This window comes from Tamandua tetradactyla, chromosome 20, assembly GCF_023851605.1.
Source record: "Tamandua tetradactyla isolate mTamTet1 chromosome 20, mTamTet1.pri, whole genome shotgun sequence".
In the NCBI taxonomy this organism is placed as follows: domain Eukaryota; kingdom Metazoa; phylum Chordata; class Mammalia; order Pilosa; family Myrmecophagidae; genus Tamandua; species Tamandua tetradactyla.
Window position 1 is genome coordinate 43,069,084 of NC_135346.1, and position 13,092 is coordinate 43,082,175.

General features: G+C 37.2%; 1 protein-coding gene across 1 annotated transcript in view; it reads left to right on the plus strand.

Moving 5' to 3' along the window:
- Positions 1-3,278, plus strand: part of GABRA1 (gamma-aminobutyric acid type A receptor subunit alpha1) — a 49,191-nt gene extending 45,913 nt beyond the window's left edge. The window contains exons 8-9 of the mRNA XM_077138091.1: positions 923-1,125; positions 2,694-3,278. Coding sequence (XP_076994206.1) covers positions 923-1,125; positions 2,694-3,005 — 515 coding nt within the window. The 3' untranslated portion in view covers positions 3,006-3,278. The remainder of the gene's footprint in view (positions 1-922; positions 1,126-2,693) is intronic.
- Positions 3,279-13,092: the final 9,814 nt, after the last annotated feature.

Below are 13,092 nucleotides of genomic sequence, written 5' to 3' on the forward strand. Positions count from 1 at the left end.
GATTTGCTTTTCACACATTTTCAAACAGCTTGAAAGGAATCTTACAGAATTGTATTCCTGTATCTAGTTCAGTGAATTGCATATAGTAGATTCAATGAACACGTTAATGGTTATCATCATTCATATACCGACTCATGATTATCTGAATAAGCTAAACCAGTCTGATTAAAAGTTGATTTTAACCATTTTAACCACTAGAAAATGATTTACAGAGTAAGGAAGATAGGCAGCATTAGCAGAAAAGGAAAGATGTTGGAATTTTGAATCTGACAAACTGGTGGTCAAATTTTGCTTCTATCACTTCTAAGCAGTGTGACCTCAAGCAAGTTACATAAAAGTAATTTTCATTATATGTGTGTGGGGGAGTGTTACATGTTTCACAAATTTCTTCAAAACAGTAGCTATTTTAGAATCAGGAAAAAGTAGTAGATGAAAAGTTAATAAAGTGACAAATTGTTAGCCTGAGATAATTCAATTCTAGTCAATGTCTTCTTGGTTAATCCATTTTGTGTATAACAGAGTTTTTAAACAGAACTGAGGATCTAGAAATTTCTTGTGCCTCAGTGGCTAAGCATATCTATAATTTATATTTCAAAGAGTTGGAGACAGTGAAGAATATTATTTCCTTTCACCCAGGGTACCATGTTCAAGACCCCATGTAAAAGGGGACCACTATTTTAATTGTTCCTGAGTAGCAGTGCTGTTTATCCTTCCAAGATTTCTCCCTCGATACAGCCTTCCATGAACCATGAAGTACACAAGATTAAATTAAGACTCATCCAACCCAAACCAAATGGAATCACATAGATACCACATTCCGTACACAGTATTGTTTGTCAGTTTCCCTTTGGGCAAATAGGCTGGCCTCCAGAGTGAATTTTTTTAGTATGAAAACTAACTCACTCAATTTCTTTCCTTTCAGGAGTAACAACTGTGCTCACCATGACAACTTTGAGTATCAGTGCCAGAAATTCCCTTCCTAAGGTGGCTTATGCCACAGCGATGGATTGGTTCATTGCAGTGTGCTATGCCTTTGTATTCTCAGCTCTAATTGAGTTTGCCACAGTTAACTATTTCACCAAGAGAGGTTATGCATGGGATGGCAAAAGTGTGGTTCCAGAAAAGGTAAATGCTCCAGTAACTCTGTGATGTATCGTCATTATGTCTCTTTAACCAATGAGATGGGTCATTTGGACCCAAAGGATTGGATAAAGCCTGCAGGGAGAGGTTGATACAGATTCTTTCTTTCTTATGTCAAATAATTAGGCAATATGATGAGATTTTTCTTGCTGAAAGGAGAGGTTGTTTTTTTTTTTTTTAACATGGGCAGGCACTGGGCATCGAACCCAGGTCCTCTGGCATGGCAGGCAAGCATTCTTGCCTGCTGAGCCACCGTGGCCCGCCCAGGAGAGGTTGTTTTAATGAATAGATGTGCAGAGGAGAAAGGGGAGAGATACTAAGGGAAAATTTTTGAATCAAATATGCTTTCCCATGGTCTTCATTGACTTGAGAGATTTTAACAAATGAGGAGCAAAAAAACTTACCAAATCCGTTATAAATTTTATAACCTGAAAATCATAATCTTTTGGTTGTTCCCTGAGCCTAATTGCCTTGGGCATAAATATCGTTACTGTAATGACTCGAATGAATTTTGTTTGTAAAATAGGCTCTTCAATTTTCAGTGAAATCAAAAGAAAAAACACAGTTTCTCCTTTCAAAATAGAGATTGGCTTTAGTGCCCCCGATGCACAGAAATCACAGAGAAATTCCTCATTACAGAAAGTGATCAAGTCCTGCAAAGTGTTGCTTTCCTCCATTAGAACCTGTTTTACAGGATGGATGTTAAGTCACATTTCAGGAGGATATTTCTATTTTGGGGATTTAAAGGAACAGCTTAAAATTCAAGTGAGCACTGGGCTGGTGGTATGAGGGGCAAAGTCAGAGAGACTGAGATGTCAAGAATTCTAGAAGCAATCTGGGAGGAACCACCTTCAAGCAGTTTTTCCCAAACTGCATGCCACAGAGTACTAGCCTTTTGACATACTGAGCCATGAGACTGAATACTCTGAATAACTCTACTTTATTATCTACCCACTCAAAACTTGGTGAAAAAGGACTGTTAACAATTGTCTTAGCAATTTACTAATGCAAAACAAACCACCTAAACCTTAGCAATCTAAAACAACAACCAGTTACTTGCCCGTGGTTCTGCATCTTGGGCTGGGAACAACCTGGCGGTGCCTCTGTTAGTCTCACCTGCTCCTCACGGGCTCAGTCACCGAGAAGCTCCAGCAGGCGGAGATTCTAGGATTCTCCTGACATTGGCTGGTAAGGGACTTCTCCTTACACATGGTCTCTGGTCATTCAGGATTCTGCTTCGGGGTTCTTAGCATGTTCCAAGAGAATAAGGGCTGAGGATGTGATACCTGTTTGAGGTTAGGACCCTGAGTTCAAACAGCATTATTCTGTCAAATTTCCAAGTCCAGACTAGATTCAAGGAGTGGGAGGAGCTGGAAAATAATGTCTGTGTTTTCAATTTTCAAAATGCAAGAGTGTAATCTTAAATTGCATTTCTTAGATTTTAAATACAGCACAGATTTGGGTTCCAAATTAAGAGTCGCTATGCTCAGCAGCTCACAACCTTGCTTCCATTAGATTTACTAAACAATATATTTTCCTGTTTCCTTCTACAGCCAAAGAAAGTAAAGGATCCTCTCATTAAGAAAAACAACACTTATGCTCCAACAGCAACCAGCTACACCCCTAATTTGGCCAGGGGTGACCCTGGCTTAGCCACCATTGCTAAAAGCGCAACCATAGAACCAAAAGAAGTCAAGCCAGAAACAAAACCACCAGAACCCAAGAAAACCTTTAACAGTGTCAGCAAAATAGATCGACTGTCAAGAATAGCCTTCCCGCTGCTGTTTGGAATCTTTAACTTAGTGTACTGGGCTACATATTTAAACAGAGAGCCTCAGCTAAAAGCCCCCACACCACATCAATAGATCCTTGCAGCCACATTCTGTTGTTCGGTCTTCTGCATTGGGAATTGCTTTCTGTTCTCACTGCAGCAATTCCCACCTGCTTTATTGCCTCTGTCTTAAAGAATTTGAAGGTTTCCTTGTTCCCATAATTCATGCAAGATCAAGAGACCCCTTTTTCTGGCAGTCCAGAGCAGAGCAGAGCACACAGCTGGAAGACAGGATTCTGGGAGAGGGAGCGAGAGAGCGGCACCACGTCAGAAGGAGACAGATGAAAGAAAGAGGAAAGGAGAGGAAAGAGGGTCCAAGGAAATGAGGAAAAGTAGAGGAAAAATAAAACTTGCTCAACCCCCTACTCATTTGTAGATATATATTTCCAAATATTCTAAAAAGGATGTTGTATATGTCAAAAGTATTTTTATGTGAAGGTGTTGAGCAGAATGCAGTATATGTTTAATGAAAAAAAAAGAAAAATATCTTTGTTGTTACGGCACAAACTGTGGCGTGCCTACATTGTTTTTAACATAATGTGTAGCTTTAACATTTGGTTCTCAAAGCTAAAGATCCCCACGCTTTTTTTTTAATGGCTAATACTTTTACTTTCTTGCTAATGGCTATTTTAACATTCACAGAAACTTCATACGCAAAGGTGCAGTTCATTCCTGTAGAGCACATTTACTCGACTGGGGAGAAATGCTTTCAATAGTCTATTCACTGTCATCTGAGCTTTTACCACTTGATTCAATGAGGAATCATTTTAACAGACATGCACACCAAATAGAAACTTTAAAAAAACTAAATAAATTGTTAAAAATAGATTCCTTTACCACCCTGTCTGTTTCCAGATAGCACATGGGTCCCCAAACCACTTGATTCTCATTATGAGGATGTTTTCAGAGGAGTGATATATTTTGCAAGCTCTAGAATTGTTGAATGTATTCTTTTATATAACAGTACATTAAATGCTTTAGATTGCGATTTATGACTAGTAAAAGAAACTAGAATATATGAATTATGTATGTAAATATACAGCATGAGATTGTACATTTTTTACTTTTTTTAAAAGTTGTGTTCTTAAATATTGTGTAGGAGTCACTGTTCTTAGCTGTTAAAGTATCAATAAATGCTGTGGCAATGCATTTAGAGCCTGCATTTAAGAACAGAACAATACACTGGAATCAGATGGAAGTTAAAATATATTGGTACAAAGTCCACTTAGGTAGTGAAATTATAATTTCAAGCTGTTGTCCAGAATACAGTAGGTCAGTTGCTCTCTGCTCAAGTCATTCTGCAATTCTCTATTTTAGGCTATTGTAATATAGAAAGAAAATGGAAAAGCATTAATTGGCGCTAGAAAATCAATTGTATATTACTGCTGTACTTGCTGATACCAACTGTCTCAATAAGTATTGTAACATATGTAGCATTAAATATAAAACACACCTGAAAATGTACAGGAAATAGCTTTTATTGAGTAATACTACATTTCATTTATACTGTAGCAATATATTTGTAGGCATACTATGTAAGGGCTTTAGACACAAGAGGTCCATTAATATTCCCTATGAAAAATTCTAGTCTGTTTCATTAATGCCCAGAAGTTTTAGAGATAAATATTTATGCAGAGGATATTTTTGAAGTCTCCTTTCATCTGATAGCATTTCACAGATATTTAAAGTTAGCATCCAGAATCCACAGGTCATGATCTAAAAACATGCTTAGAATACTCTTACATAAACCTTTTAGCATAATTGCCAGATGAGACAGCTGGATACTTACCTAAGGTTTGAGCAGTGTTTTTTTTTTTTATTTTTTCTCAAAAAGCTGCTATTCAATGATGTAGGAAAATACACCATTTGTGTTTTCTTAAACTCTCATTTTCTTTTTAAATGTACTTTATTGTTTAGTACGGTCCTGCCTAAATTTGATGAGCTAGGCCAATAAAGGCAGAACCAGGGATGTTTCATCCTTTGGTATTATGTGTAGATACTATGTATAGAAAATAAAATAAAATATGGGTCTAATTTCTGTGTTGCTGTTTATCTTGTTATTTTTCGGCATTAACCTAATGTGTTTATTGAGGGCATTTTATCTTCCAGACTCCTCATGGCTAATTTTTGGTCTGTATTTTACACATTAGATGTGAATATTTCCTATTAGTCTGCTTTCTGCTATGCAATGATTGCATTTCTATCATCTCTTAAGTTTATTAGTACATGTGGATAGTATTCTATTGTATAAATTGATTGCATAGTTTATCAAAGACAAATTATTCTATGTAGCTTTTCTACAATGCTTTGCTAAACCATGTAATACTAGTTAAGTCTTCCTTGAAAATAAAGATACTCTCTTTTAAAGGAGAGCTCCTGTTTACTCCCGGGAAAATTATTTAAAAGATGACACTGAATGTTAATTGCACCCTAGTGCAGTGAAGTGGCAATAAAAACTAACATGAGTCAAGTTTGTTTATGGCAGATGCATGCATTGCTTTACAGAGTTTAATAAAAACTCTTAATTTTATGTCATAATGTACTCTATTATAATAATAAAGCTAACATTATTCAATAACAACATGGAATGCTTGATTGTCTTTTCATATTATCAACAGGATCTTCCATTGCTCTGTTATAGACAATTTTCAGGTTAGGAGCACCCCAAAGTGACAAGTGCCAGTGGGAATCCAGGCCACTCTGAAGATCGCTGAAGATGTATCAATAATAGAATCATCCTAAATGCTGAATTTTTAAAAATCACTTAAAAAAAAGAAATGTATTAAAGACCTCATACCTGGTGTTACTAAGAAAACATTAACTCAAAATCTGTAAAACAAACAGAATAGAATCTAAATGCTGAAATGATAATAGAGTTTGTTCACCTCTGTTGTTAGTATAAGAAATTTATTTTCTGTCTATCCCCATAGCCTCTGATTTACTAGACCAATGGGAGAAGTCCAAGCATTTCAGTTTTAAAATATTCCTTAATATTTTTATAAGCAAAAAATAAGGCCAAAGTATGCAATATTTATAATCACTTGAAAGATGACTGAAAAATCCTTTCAGTAATAGGCATAAGATAATATCTGGTTTTTACAGCCAGACCCCTGTATTAATTGTTAAGCTGCTGGAATGCAATATTACAGAAATGGAACAGCTTTTATAAAGGGAATTTAATAAGTTACAAGTTTACAGTTCTAAGACCAAGAAAATGTCCAAATTAAGGCACCAACAAGAAGTTGCCTTCACTCAAGAAAAGATGATGCTTTCTGGAACACCTCTGTCGGCTGGGAAGACACATGGCTGGCATCTGCTGGATGAGCTCCTGGGCTCTGTTGCTTTTAGCCTCTGTTCCTGTTGGGGTTCCTCATTCTACTTCTCCAGGGCCAGTATTTATCTCTTGGCTTCCTTTGGCTCTCTCTAGCTTCCTCGTCCTTCTTTCTGGTTCCATTGCTTCCAGCTTCTGATGCCAGTACTTTCCTCTCTAAGCATCTATGGGCCTTTACTTAGCTCCTCTGGGACGCAACTCTGGATTCTGGCATTCCCAACTCTTCCTGATGGGAAGACACATGGTGATGTCTGCTGGGCTATACTCATTGCTAGGCATCTTCTCTTTCTGTCAGCATCTCCAAACATGTGTCTCTTTCAGTTCAGAAGAAACTCTTCTCCAAGCCTCTGCATCTGAGTTTTCTTCAAAATGTTTCACCTTTTAAAGGACTCTGGTAAACTAATCAAGACCCACCTTGAATGGGTAGAGTCACATCTCCATCTAACCCAAAAAGTGACACTCAAAATTGAGCACACCACATCTTCCCAGAGATAATCTGATAAAAGGCTAAGCCCACAACTGAGAGGGCCGTGTCTCTGTGGAAATAATCTAATCAAAGGGTTCAAAGGGTTTCTGCCTTATAATATTGAATCAGGATTAAAGGACATGGCTTTTCTGGGGTACACAATGTTTTCAATCTATCTTACTCCCTGAACCCAAATCTTTCTGTTTCATATAATGGTTAGGGAGAAATTAAGTAAATTTTATTTTAACAAATAATACATAGAAATTTCTAAAAAAAACTCAGGACTTAGAATAATTAATAATTTAAAAATTCTCCAACCAAACCAATTATCACTCTAAATAAAAGTTTTAGCTACCAAACTACTTTCATGTGAAAGCTCACCATAATAATTATGAAAATACTCAAGCTAAGTATGAGCTTGGCATTATTGCTAACCATCTGTTTGAATTTTATTGTATCTTTAAGTCATAACCCTCTGTTGGATGTTTCTAAAATTTACCCAGCGCTTTTGACCAACAAGAGCGCAATATCTGACTTGATCGTATTGTAACCACAAGTCAGTCAGAGAAGTTAGCTTCAAATGTTGATTTAATTTAATTAAACTGAATTCTACTAGCATTTGTTGGAACTCTACTCTTTGCCCAGTAAGATGCTAGATGATGGGGATGAATAATTGATGGCCTCTTTCTTTATGGAAGTCACAGTACTGGTAGTAGGAACAAAGAATGAGACAAACATCAAACATAAATGGTATGCTAATAGTAGACGATGCTAAGAAATTCATAATAGGGATAGTTCACCACTCTTTATAGATTAGAAAAGTGGATCTGTAGAAACTAATATTGCTTAAGCTGAAATCTGACAAACGAGAAAATACTGAAATGGCTCTAGACCAGGAGTTAGAAGAATGGGGAACTGACAACAGCTCCATAAATTATTAACCGTTGAATCACAGACTAAATATTTGATACCTCTTAGAATCCTTCAGCCACTATAGTAAGTAATGAGACTACAGAGATGGATTTGGCAAAGTACTTTGAGGAGGTATATATAATATCTTAGAGAATGCAGATGAAATTTAAGTTAAAATTTTATATGAGAAGTAAAGCTACTGATACATGCACAAGGTATAGGGGATTTATAGTTGGGGAGTGGAGTGAAGGAAGTCTTCAGGTGAAAATGACAGCTTGAAAAAATGAAAGGTGTTAGCTGGAAGGAATGATTTCCTCATCGATAGTCCATTGAAGAATAATTATGCATTTGACCTTCTTTGGTTCTTACCATAGACAGTGTATTTTTAAAAAGAAGAAATTCATATGGGTCCCCATCAAATCACTGAGTAAGTAAGTGATGTGGTCAGATTAAAAAAGCAAAACCAAAGATATCCTTACTTCATTGTAAACCAGATAATCTCAAAAGCCACCCTATTAAAAATGTGACACTGGGTGTCCTTGTTTCATGGACTATGTTTTGTTTGAAAGAATAATAATCTTATTAAATGTTACAACCTACAGGAAAATCATTTTCATTTCAGTTAAGAAGGAAAAGTGCATCCTAAACAAGATAAAAATGATGAGGGTGGCTAGTTATGGGCACTTCAGTAGCCGTGGTGGCAGACAGAGCGTGGCCACTGGAGACAGAGACCTCTCTTTCCGTAGTGGTTTGACCCCATGGATTGTTCTTTCTGAGTTTCATTTATGTTGGAAACTACATTAATTGCAAACTGTCAACAATGATTAGTGTGGGGACTTCTCAAATGTCAGAGTGAAGAGCTGGGAAAATCCTCTCTCCTTGTAATGATAAAACTAGACAATTAAAACAACAGCAATAACAGCTATGCCAGGTTCTAGAAATCCACCAAAGCCATACAGAGTAGGGAATGTTCACACCAGAAACATAACTGAAACTTATTTAAGAATAAGCTGGTCTGTGATGTTTTAACCTGAAATTACACCCATGCCCTCTTAGGTCCCATTGTGGCAGTGGTGCTACCAAGGAAGTTCAAGTTGTGAACACAAACTGCTTCACTGCTGGGAGGTTTTGATTTGATTTGGAAGAAAGAATGGAAAAGTCCCATGGTACTGGGAGAAACAATAGTTATCCTGGAAGCAAATGAATAGAGAAAGCTAATGTTGCAGGTTATGATCCTGATTGAAGGAAACAAAAGCCAGGCATCAGAGCCAGAAATTTAACAGGGTGAGCTGTGAGTGCTGAGATGAGGTATGCTGAGCTGCTTAGGCTGTACTATGTTGCACTCTCTCATTTAAGCATCCAGCCAATCAAATCAAACGTCATTCATTGCAGCAAGCACACCTCCTAGCCGACTGCCGATGTAATCAGGAGCAAATGAGCTTCACGTACCATTTGGCTCATGTCCACAGCAACAGAGCTAGGCACCTCCACCTCTCCAAGTTGACACCTGAACCTGACTATCACAGGATATGCAGAATCTCTTGGCACAATGGAAACATTCTAAAAAACTGCTTTGTGATCATGGCTGCCCAACTATATTAATTTATTTTCATTGCACATTTAACATAGATGAGTTTCATGGTATGTAAGTTACATACCCATAGTGCTACAGAAAATGAGAGTTGACATGAAGAAATGTCACGAGGCATCACTGATTTCAAACATGTGTAAGAGACTCAGGCACACTGCCTGTGCTCCAATTTCTCTTGCGAAATTGGAATATCTAAAAACATAAGGCCCCTATTTCCATGTAGTATCATCAACATTGAATCTAAAAAGAGAGAGAATTATTGATGGGCAAGCCACACCACAAAATAAAATGGAGTAGGGATTTCTTATATGTAATTTGAGAGTAGGGTTAAGGACAATAGATCTAAATAATCAAGGTGTCATGCATGAGCAGAGTAACTTATTCAAAATATTCGGAGACTATTCTACTTACACCTCCACACTCACGTAGATGTGCATATGCCTACAGTGCACAGATATATTCTCTGTAGGAATAGGAGAATTCAGCAACTGAGTCTCCTGGCATGCCATAGACCAGCAATCCTCAAATCACATCATTCATTAGAGTTCTCCAAAAAGCATGTTACAAGGCACATTGCTGGGCTCTACCTATACAGTTCACAATTCAACAGTTCTAAGCAAGGCCCACAAATTTACATCTCTAACAAGTTCTCGAGAACATTGAGGCTGCTAGTCCAGGTACTTAATTACATGGTGGCATCAACAGTACTCCTGGCCTATGGTTTTCAGATTCACTGGCTTCATTTTAGAATTTAAAGTGTCACTCATGTGGCTGAGGAGGGAGGGGAGGCTGACAATGGAAGCAATGAAGTATACATTTACCAGGGGAAGTGCATACATTTCACTGTTAATAACAAGAAATTCAAAGTTTTACTGAAATATGTCTTAGGGATTTTGTCACCTGCACTACAAAACTGATGACTGTAACCAATTCCTCCCACAAGTGGAAAAGTGAACACCAGTAAAATTCAGAAATAAAATTCAATGAACCTGCTAAGACAGAGGACTTTTTCTTACATAATAGAGCAAACATATTTTTTAAATTAAATTGCTTTGTCTTCCAAAGAGGGAACTCAATTTCAGACATTATAAATAAAAATATACTCTCATCTTTACCTTATTGCACAGCTATTTATAGGTCAAGCAGTAACATTTGCTTCTACCTTTTGCAACTATCTTTCCTTTTCCCATTAGCTCTAGTTTTCAAGTGTTGTAAAAACACAGGAATGTCTGTGGATATTATAATTATTGTAATTATTATACATTTTTACCTCGAAAGATAAAGTATAATTTATTCTTAGAATGATCTAGTTTAGACGGTGGCAGATTTGCATAGAAATGCTATGCAATGAAATGCTGCCTGAACGTTCCTGAAGTTGAAGGTTATGAAATGACAATGTTGAAAACAATTTGAATGCTGGAACAATTACCTCACATTATCTCAGGGTGAGTCCAAATACTCTACAAAACACTCTCAAATATTTGTTTGTAATAAAGTTAAAAGGTAAATACATGAAACTATTTTACTAGCATTGTTGATTTTACCTTCCTTGACAGTCCTATTTCTATGCAGATTGCCATTGGAGTCAGTGAACTGACATGTGAAACTTCACCCACATATTTGGGGCCACTTGTTCACATAAGTTTAGTTTCTTCTCCTCATGGTCCCTGAAAAAATAGAAATAAAGACACAGTGATAATGTATAAGAGCTGGTTCCTAATTCTAGGCTTAGTTGGTAATCATTAAAGAAGTATTGTCAGAAATATTTTAATTCACAGATAATTTTCGTGAGAAAAAGATTATTCAAAGGTAAGATTAACAAAGCCCCAAATATAAGGGACTTTGACTTCTCAAAGAATTTTGGCCAGTAGCCCAAAGAAAAGTTAAATCTTGATGTTCTGTCATATTTGAATTCCATGTATCCTAAATATACCTTTCTATAGAAAATAAACCATATATGACATTGATAATCAGTATTAATATCTCCCAATAACTTATTAATTTTAGTGTCAGGCATTGCACTATTTCATTTTCATATATTATCTCACTTAATTCTTACATTCCTATGAATTAGTAATGACAATTCCCATTTTGCAGATCAAAAAACTGAGGGTTAAAAGATTTTATACCTTAACCAATGCTGTGTAACTATAAACTGAGGAGCAAGGATTTGGAATCAGGATCGAAACTAGGTCACTTTCATGAGCTTAAACGGATTTAAAAGATTATCTAACTTAATCCCCTAATTTTATATATATTTTAAAAAGGGAAGCCATAATGAATAAACCCCTGCTAAAAGTACATCTAGGATTATAGTATGCATTTCTCAAATTCCAATAAGAAATAAATGTATGGATTTGTTTCTTTATGTTGCACTTGCCACTGTGCTGCCTTAAACCTTAACTGTAATACTTTCCAGAGAAGAAGAGAAACATTTAACCCAAGTGGTACCGAAAGTTTTCTTAGGCCAATTAAACTATTGAAGGCTAAGAATATAATAGGATGTTCATTCACTGAGCACATATGTTTTGGGGTTGACTAATGGGACAGACACTGTGCTGGATACTAGGGATATTCCTTCTGGGAACCTTACCCCCATCCCCTTAGGATAGAATAAAGAAGCTTTACAGGAACATACATGAGGGGGGCTGTACTGGTTTGAAATGATGTACGTACCCTAGAAAAGCCATGTTTTAATCCTAATCCCATTTTGTAAAGGCATCCGTTTCTTCTAATCCCTATTCAGTATTGAATGTTTGAAACTGTAATTAGATCATCTCCCTGGAGATGGGATTTAATCAAGAACGGTCGTTAAACTGGGTTAGCTGAAGGTGGGTCTCCACCCGTTTGGTCGTGATTAGTTTCTGGAGTCCTATAAAAGAGGAAACATTTTGGAGAAAGGAGGAGATTCAGAGAGAGCAGAGCAAAATGACAAAGCCATGAGAAGCAGAGTCCACCAGCCTGTGACCTTTGGAGATGAAGAAGGAAAATCCCTCCTGGGAAGTTTCATGAAACAGAAAGCCAGGAGAAGAAGCAAGCAGACGAAGCTGTGTTCGCCATGTGCCTTTCCAGATGAGAGAGAAACTCTGACTGTGTTTGCCATGTGCCTTCCACTTGAGAGAGAAACTCTGAACTTCATCAGCCTTCTCGAACCAAGGTATCTTTTCCTAGGTGCCTCAGATTGGACATTTCTGTAGACTTGTTTTAATTGGGACATTTCCTCGGCCTTGGAACTCTAAACTAGCATCTGATTAAATTCCCCTTTTTAAAAGCCATTCTGTTTCTGGTATATTGCATTCCGGCAGCTGGCAAACTAGGACAGGGATTATAGTAGGTTAGTGGTGGTCCCCAAAATGATATGCCCACACCCTAACCCCTGGAACTGTGCATGTGATCCCATTTCAAAAAAGCGTCTTTATAGTTACTAAGGTCTGGATCTTGTGATGAGCTCATCTTGGATTATCAGGGTGGTCTTAAATCCAAATGACAGGCATCCTTGTAAAAAAAGGAGAGGGAAAGTTGACAAAGATAGAAGAGGAGGAGGCACACACAGAGGAGACAGAGACAGGAACAAGAGTGATGCAGCCTTAAAGACTCCTGGAGCCACCAGAAGCTGGAAGAGACGAGGAAGAACTGATTCTCCTCTAAACACTTCGAGGGGGTGTGGTTTGCCATCACCTTGATTTCAGACTTCTGGCCTCCAGAACTTTAGAAGAATAAATTTCTGATGTTTTGAGCCATCAGGTTTGTGGTAATCAGTTACAGCAGAAACATATATGGGTTTTCCTAGAGCTAGAGGAAGAAGTGTTATTTCTAAACAC